This window comes from Manihot esculenta, chromosome 8, assembly GCF_001659605.2.
Source record: "Manihot esculenta cultivar AM560-2 chromosome 8, M.esculenta_v8, whole genome shotgun sequence".
NCBI lineage: Eukaryota > Viridiplantae > Streptophyta > Magnoliopsida > Malpighiales > Euphorbiaceae > Manihot > Manihot esculenta.
The window spans coordinates 31,500,367-31,509,281 of NC_035168.2; the positions used below are offsets into that span (position 1 = coordinate 31,500,367).

At 30.8% G+C, this 8,915-nt stretch overlaps 1 protein-coding gene across 2 annotated transcripts; it reads left to right on the forward strand.

The window, feature by feature from the left end:
* The first annotated feature begins 688 nt into the window (after positions 1–688).
* On the forward strand, positions 689–4,753 carry LOC110620250 (trihelix transcription factor GT-3b). Of its 2 annotated transcripts, XR_002488783.2 has the most exons (3): positions 690–1,302; positions 1,413–2,027; positions 4,273–4,753. XR_002488783.2 is itself a non-coding variant. In XM_021763903.2 (2 exons), exons 1-2 carry the CDS (start codon positions 1,051–1,053, stop codon positions 1,956–1,958), a joined length of 798 nt encoding a protein of 265 aa, XP_021619595.1. In that variant the 5' UTR covers positions 689–1,050; the 3' UTR covers positions 1,959–3,095. The 2 variants fall into 2 exon arrangements, 1 of the variants encoding a protein (XP_021619595.1); XM_021763903.2 differs by lacking the exon at positions 4,273–4,753 and having other exon boundaries at positions 689–1,302; positions 1,413–3,095.
* The last annotated feature ends 4,162 nt before the right edge of the window (positions 4,754–8,915 follow it).

Genomic DNA, 8,915 nt, shown 5'->3' on the forward strand with positions numbered 1-8,915 from the left:
AATTTAAATTTAATTTGAAAGATTGATGATATTAATATTCCATGATATGCATTAGAGGTAGTCAATTTTTTGGGCCAGTACTCGAATGGGTCATAGGTGGTAGTGTGAACGCAAGGCAAAGTGGGTCCCTCCATTATCAAAAGTGCCCACCAGTCTTCTAGTCTAAATGTCTGCATGTATGCCACGTGACACAAAATTGTTGGCGTACACACGTGGGACATGGCAGAATTCCGCGTAGTAGATTTTCTATGGATTTTTTTTTTTTAAAAAAAACCCATAGATTTTTTCAGAAGAACAGAAAAAAAAAAAGAGTACATGCAAGAACCGCTTTGCAAAAACGTTACGGCCTCCTCCATAGCTGATACGGTCTCGAAGCTTTTTCTTCTGTCCCCTCTAAACGATTCAAAGGCACGAGGACTAGAAAGTTGACAAATCTCCTCATTTGATCAGATCTTACAACGGATAGAAAGTTGACAGAGACCCAATTAAATTGATTTATTTAATTAATTTTAATTTTATTTAAATTTTTAGAAAATAAAAATTGTAGCTTGTAGAGCAAGTTTCCTATACCTTGTTTCAGAGAATAAAGCCCCACCACTCTGGAATTTCACGTAAGCCTGACGACACGTAAACGCAATGTGAACTATAGAGATCGGGGGAAAAAGTCGAGAGAAAGAGAGGAAATTGAGTTTCCGCGTAGACAGATAAAGACTGGAAAGGACTGTTTGGAGGAAGAAAAGAAAGAGAGAGAAAGAGAGAGCTATTTGATTTTGTTTTCTACATCTGAACGAATGGCAACAGCGATCTCTTTGACACCTAAGATAATAAAGAAGAGGAAAAGAAATTTATTTTTATATTCTTTTCTTTCATCTTGATGATTCACACATCATTTTCTGTTCACACCACCTTCTTCGTATAAATCTTTCCTTTTCTTTCTCTCTCCATCTTTTTCTTTTTGATTCCTCTGATCCATTCATCTATCTTTTTGGTGGGTGCAAATCTATCGATCTCGTTTTTTCTCAATTATTTGTTGTTGTGTTCTGTGTGTGAATGGAAGGATACCATCATCATCAGCAGCATCATATCAGTGTTAACGTTGATACTGATAGATTTCCTCAATGGAGCATCCAAGAGACGAAGGAGTTCTTGATGATCAGAGCAGAACTGGATCGAACTTTCATGGAAACCAAGAGAAACAAACTTCTCTGGGAAGTGGTCTCTAACAAAATGAAGGAAAAGGGTTTTTATCGCAGCGCAGAGCAGTGCAAGTGCAAGTGGAAAAACCTAGTTACTCGATACAAGGTATTGATATTGTCTTCTCAAAATTATTGATAATTTACTGACTTTTTTCTATTGATTTGAGCTTCTTTAGTAAAAACCCTAGATTATCTATATGATTTTGATTGATATAGGGATGTGAGACGATGGAAACTGAATCTTTGCGACAACAATTCCCATTTTATAATGAGTTGCAAGAGATTTTCGGAGCAAGGATGCAAAGAATGTTATGGGCTGAAGCAGAAGGAGCAGCAGCCAGTTCTAAAAAGAAAGCTGTGCAGCTATCTTCAGACGAGGAAGACGATAACGAAGAAAGTGAGGGAGAGAAAGAAAGCGTTAGAAAGAAGAAAAAGGCCAAAAGAACTACGAATATCGGCGGCGGTGGTGGTGGCAGTGGAAATAATAATAACATCAGGGAAATTTTGCAGGATTTCATGAAGCAACAGATGCAAATGGAAATGCAATGGAGAGAAGCGTTTGACGCTCGGGAAAACGATAGAAGATTAAAGGAAATGGAGTGGAGACAGAAGATGGAAGCATTAGAGAATGAGAGGATAATGATGGAGAGAAGGTGGAGAGAGCGAGAAGAGCAGAGAAGGATCAGAGAAGAAGCTAGGGCTGAGAAGAGAGATGCATTAATCACAGCACTTCTAAACAAGCTTAGAAGAGAAGAAATTTAAATCAGAGTGTTTTTCTTGTTTTCAAGAAGAAGAAGAAGAAGGCAAGCTTTGAATTAGAAAGAGAGAGAGGTTTGTCTTGAACTCTCATTTTGCAGATATATCAATTGTTCTTTAGATTTGTGCTTTCTTTTTGCCCATTGTGTGGGTTACTTTTGCTGGTCAAAAGCTTCAAATCACTCTTGTAAATACCATATTGTTTTTTTTTGCTCCTATATGATCTTAATCATGAAAGTTTTGTTATCATTATTAAGACATGACTAGGCTAAAAGAATCAATACTTTCTCGTCAAAATCATGAAGAAAGACTAGGGATTTATAGATATCAGAGAGTGGGGCAATTAGGAAAAGATAATATTAGTACTAAAGCAGTCTTCACGACTCAGAGGCCTCGAGTTCAATCAATGTGAAGCCATTTATATCAAAAGAAAAGAAAAAAAAAACTATGTCATGAGCCATCATAGAAAATGCAATTTCCTAGAAGCACCCATCTCAACAAGTTGCAGTCAAATTCAACCAACAATATAAAAGAAGCACAACTAGCTATTTCCTTAGGAATCCAAGATATTATACAAATACAATCTGAGATGGGTGGAAATATTTCTAGCTGATTAAGTTAATTTCAAGCCAATACTTTTTAAAAGTCAAGAAATGTGAATGACTTACTTTTTGCTTCTGGAATTGTAATGTCAGAAAGTTGATAGCTTTAGAATTCGTAGAAAAAAAAAGGGGGTTCTGATCCTTTATAGATGTTGGTATATATCAGCTTTTGTCATCTGGATGAGGTCGGAAAAAAATCAACTAGGTAGAAGCTTTTCTTTTGGTTGATAGAAGATTGTCCAAGAGAGGAACAGGCTGTTACGTTGAGCTTACAGATTTTCTACAGGGGAAGCAATAATTTGGAAGAAAGGTGTTGATTATGTATATGAGTCGGTGATACATCTCTAGAAATCTATAGCTGCTGGAGGAAGGGTTGATATGAGGAGGGAAATTTTAGAATTAATATTCTTAATATGTAGTGCTTGCCTGCATACATGGGTCCTTTGTAAAACAAAGGGAATGAATCCAATGTAATTATTAGAAAGCGTGTGTACACCTAAAAGTAATGAATAATATCCCGAGGTGGAAATTTAGAGGTTTTGATGTTTCTTCATGTTTTGTCCTAATAGTTGATATCTTGTTGCCATAATAACCAAAATTTTCAAGCTAATTATTGATATCTCTTCCGAATATGTCTATCATCATGTTTAATTGATCAATACATATAAAAAAAATATAAATGTAGATAAAATATATAATTGATTGGGAATAATATTAATTGGGAAGAAATTAGAAGAAGTATTACTGAAAGGAAAAAGGAAGCAGAAATTACTGAAAGGAGTATAAGCAGAAAAAAAAAATTGCGAACTGAGTTTTTTTTTAGAGCAAAAATTTGCAGGAAATAGCAAAAATAATATTTTGGGAAAAAAAAGTGTTTTTATAAGCGGTTTTGATGGCAGAATTTAAATGTGGCATAATAAATAGTGCATCCATTATTGAGGGGTTAGATAGGCGAAATGACACGAGCAACGAAATTCAATTTCTAGAGGCTATGTGTTAGAACAACAATCTCCTTCGAATTTGAAAAATCAAAGATCATTAAAGAGATCTCTAGTACTGTATAACATTCGTTTAAAATAAGTCATAAGTTGTCACTATAAACAGAAAGTTGATAAGTAAGTAACGCGGTCTTTATCCTAGACATCTCCACAATTATAGATGTAGAGATTTCGATTTTTTTCTCCCATAGGACGGAGATTATAAAAACTATTAGGGGATAAAAAATTTATTTTTTTAACTAAATTTTTTAGTGTCTAGATTGTATATTGGCTCGACTAATTTAGAGTTGAGCCGCCATTGAATTCAAATGGTGGGAGCTCTCTCAGCAAAATTATTTCCATCTACAAAGTTACCGTGCTTAAGCGGATGAGGATCTTTAACTAGCCCTAATCGTCCACAATATCTAATAATGATTATGCTTATTGTTATATAATTATGTATCTCATATTTGTATTTTTAATGGTAATTATTGATAATGAATAAGGAACTTAACTTAGTGATTTTAATAATTTCTCGCATAGGCACATCATTTTTTATTAGTGTATTAATTTAGTAGGCTAAATGTATACTAAATGATACAATTTTGCATAATAACACAAATATCGAATTTACTGTCTGTAAGTTCGTTATTAAAAATATTATTTAATACAATCATTTTACGTATTAATATTTAGTTCGATGATATCTAATTTTTTATTGAATTTCTTTTGCTCATGCAGTGCACTTACTATGAGATGTTATGGTCAATTTGATGCCTATATGGAAGTTGTGTGAAAGTTAATTATTGTGGGATAGAAGAGTTGGTTCCATTGAGACCAACCTTTGAAAGAGAGAGAGTTCTCAGCTGGTTACTTATCTGAGTTAGCTAAGAGAAGAGCAGTGAAGGATTGAGGATCCATTGTGTTGGGTGGACGTGATGATCGACCAACTCCCAGCTCATGATTTTACGCGTAATCTAGCCAACTTATTTGAACTCACTTGATTCCAGTTCACAACTTTGACAGACAGCAAGCTATCTACAAGACACAACCTTGATTCCTTAGGAATTAATTAATTTCTTTCCCACGTGTATAGTTCTTTGTGTCAAACATTTTATGCTCTCGAAATCATTACATTTTAGCATATTGTATACAATCTATATGTCTATCTGATTTAATTACAATTCATAAAATTTTTCATCTGTCTTTTTTTTTTGGTCAATTCTTCTTGGTTTTGCTAAACAGCTGCAAAGCTAGCCACGTAGTTAGAATCATGCACATGCAGGGTGGGAACCCATATGAATGTGAATATGTCCAGTTTCTCTATTGTGTTTCAAAACTTTGACTTGAAAATTTATATATATATGTAGGCACATCTACATTACAGGCAGTGACGAATCTACCAAAATTTATAGGCAATGATTCTGCCTGTAGATTTGTTTGTTGTGGGTTGATCATTGCAGTGCAAAAAGGTCGCCCCAAACATATATTCCTCCTTTGCTTACATTTTTTTTTTTAAATAAATTTTTATAAAATTATTCATAATTTTTTATCGATCATCGGGTGAGCATTCGGTCAGTTCGGTTTAAAATTAAAGTGAGCATTCGATCGGTTTGGTTTAAAATTAAATTAAATTAAATAAATTAAAAATTAAAATTTTAGTATTTATAAAAATTAAACGGAATCGATTTTGATCAGAAATTAAATTAAACCGAATTGATCTGATTCGATTTAATTTGGTTTGATTTAATCGATTTGAATTTTTAATAAATTTATTATTACTTTTTTTTTATTTTGAATATTTTAAATTTAATTGAAATATTTTAACCTTAATATGATTAATCTCTCTATATTATTGAAAATAATATACTATTATCACTAATTAGTTCGGTTAAGTTTTTTTTTATTTTTTTCTGATCAAAATCGAATCGAACTGAAATAATCAAAATTTTTAAAATTAAAAACCGAATCGAACCGAAATGAATAAAAAATCGAATCAAAATTTTAAATTAATTCAATTCAATCTGTTTTTTCGAATCGAACCGAATACTGCTAAACTCTACTATGCGTAATGAAAACTTTTTAAGTTATTTACCGGTATAGAAAACTAACATACATCAACAAAATGGATAATTTCTGCTACTGACATGTAAAAATTATAAAAATAATGAAAATTATAAGTATTAAGTTATTTTAACAGTAATATTTATTATTATAAATAAATAGCAATATTAATTATAATTTTATTGCAAAATAATAAATTAAGATAGGACTAATTACTTAATCTAACAAGCCCTAGATTATAAATAAATATATGTAAGCAATAATTTAGATAGATTAGTTGGTTTGTGAAGCAAGAAATTAATAAGGAAGCCAAAATAATTGGGGTGAATTATGAGTGCATGGATGGCCCAAGTGATGATGACTCCATGCTTGTCCAACATAACCATCATAAATAATTGATTTAATTTGTTCCTGTTTCTGGCAGGAAGGAGAGAGAAGAGGGAGAGAGATTTATCATGGCGTACATGAACTTTTGTTGCTAGTTTCAAGCTAGCAACCCCGGCTTTGAATTTATGATTTACCAAAAGCAAATCTCACCTGAGATTTTTTACAAGAGTAAACTTTTCTTACAATTCTCTTTCTTTTTTTTCCCCTTACCAATAGGTATTTGGTGGAAGGGAATAGACTCTTTCTTTTGAGAATTTCTAAATACACCTCACCGATTCCTCTTGCATGTAGTAGTAGATTAATTCATATAGTATTATACTCTTTTCCGTTTTATAATTTTTTTAATTTTAATTTTTTACATATATTAAAAATTTTTTTTATTAAATTTCTAATTATACTCATTTTAAAAATATAATATTTTAAAATAAAATAAAATTATAATAGTCAATTTATATATTATTATAATATAAAAAATAATAATTTTAAAATAATTAAAAAAATAAATAAAAATTATAAAATAAAGAGAGTAATACATTAATTTCATATTGATTAGACTTATGTACATTAAATATATATACAGTAATTTTTATTCATCAAAATAAATATTTATACTCTTAAACTTTACTAAAAATTTTATAATGCACTAAAATTTGAAACACTATATGAAATAGGTAAATTATGAAATTAAAATAACTTTATAATCTTAATAAGTAGGTAATAGAAATTTTGTATAATATTTTTAGACTAATTTAAATTTAAAAAGAAATTTTTTTTGAGTGTATATAATATAGGATGAATTATTTATAATTTATGCATTATATATAATAATAATAGTAATTATTAGATTATATATTATTAATGGTAAAATTAAAAAACAAATTTTGAATCAGTGGATATATATATCAACGTGTTTGTAGTGTTTATTACTTTATATTAAAATTATAATATTATTTTAATTATATTTTTAAATAATTTAAAAATATAATAATATGTTTTCAAAATTTAGAGTGTTAGGATATTCTTTTAAGCGCGGAAAACATAATTGTGTTTGTGTTTTGATATCATGCTCTAATTTTCTTTTTTTTAAAGGAGGGGTGTAACATTAATTATAAGTGAAGCAATAAATACATACAAGAAAAGGGGTCTAATAGCTAATAGTAATGGGAACAAACATTTGGCTCGACGATGGAGGAAAAAAATATACGATTATAATATATAGGCAATTTTATATGATATAATAAGTTAATAAAAAATAAATAATTATAAAAAAAATAAACTAGTCTTTTATTTTTTTTTATTTCACTTGTCTATTATTAAATTATATTTCTATAATTATTTATCTTTTATTAGTTTGTTATACCATATAATCAATTCTATGTAGTACAACTGTTTTACTGTGTAATTTCTCAGATAAAAAGACTTATATTGTTGCAGCCTAACTAATCACTGTCATTTTTCAACCGACCATTTATTATGATACGCCATATTTTATAATGCATAAGCTTTTCAGTGATTTAGCTATAAGCATAGCCAGAGACTTTTTTTTTTTTCTTTTCTTTTTTTTTTTTTAAAGAACAGGGATGACATTCTGCATGAAGTGTCTGAAAAAAATTTGCTATTTTCACATGCATGTGATAATGCTTAAAAGCTTGCAGTAAAAATTTCATAAAAATTCAGTTTAGTTTAATTGAATTGCAACCATTAATGATACAATCGGTACTTAAAAAGTTAAAATGGTAAAAAAGCAAACGGTTGCTTTATTGAAATACATAATTGAGGTAACTACTTAATTTAACTAGCTATTCTTAGAAGAATCTAGAATTAAAAACTAGCTTTAGTTTTAACATTCTCACACCCCCAACAAACTAGAGAATGTATATTGGACATTCCAAGCTTGAGCAAGAAAATCTAAAAGGGTCTAGCAGCAAGGGACTTGATCAGCTAAATTTAGACCCATTTTTCATGTTGATATTAATGTTAATTTACACATTTTCTATCTAATTTTGTGGTTTTAATTTTATTTTGCAAAAAATGGTGTAAAAAGGTAATTTGGTGAAAATGACCTTAAAACTGCCCAAAAGAGGGTAAAAGAGAACAAGCTTGGTTTGCTTAAGTCGGTTTTCCCAAACCAAGTTGAAGCTTAAATGGGAGAGGGATGAGGAAAGCACAGACTTGCTATTTGACCATATTGTTTGCCCAAGCAAACTGGGCAAACAGACCCGCAGGACAGAGGCAGAGTGTAGACAGCACCCAAAACAAACTGTTTGACCGAGTTGTTTGCCTACACAACCCGGGCAAACAGGGCCTGCGACAGCAGAGACGCAGGAAAACTTAAATTTCAAGTTTTCAAGAAGTCTTCCCCTCACCAAACACGTGAGGACAACTCAGCAAATCTTCAAGACACCTCAGCACTCAATCCCACATATCTAAGAAGCCAAATATCAAGAAGATACAATTGCCTTCCAAGAATTCAAATTCAAATAGGAAAGAGAACTCCATCTTAACAAGGAAATAAAGGGCAACCTATTCAGCTATAAAAGGGACATAAAACCAGCAAACAAAAGGGCTTCATCTTGGGCAGAAACTGCACCAGTAGTCGCGCGCCATTGCTGCCAGCCCTTCTTCTTCTTCTTTCTTGTTTTCTTTCTTTTATTTTTTGTTAGTTTCAGCCATGAGTGGCTGAAACCCCTTTTTCTAGTTGAAGATTAGGTGAAACTTCAGTTTGTTTATGGATTGTGAGATCTGAACATATATTGTTTATCTTTTATTTATCAATATTTATGCAATTTCATGCTTAATTCTATTGTTGCTTTGTTGTTTAGATCAATAGGGCTCATTGATTCTTGATTGCAAAGTAATAATTTGTTAGTTTGGGTAGTTTAAGTCTGTAATTACTTGAATTATTCAAACACAAGTAACCCTTGGTATAAAAA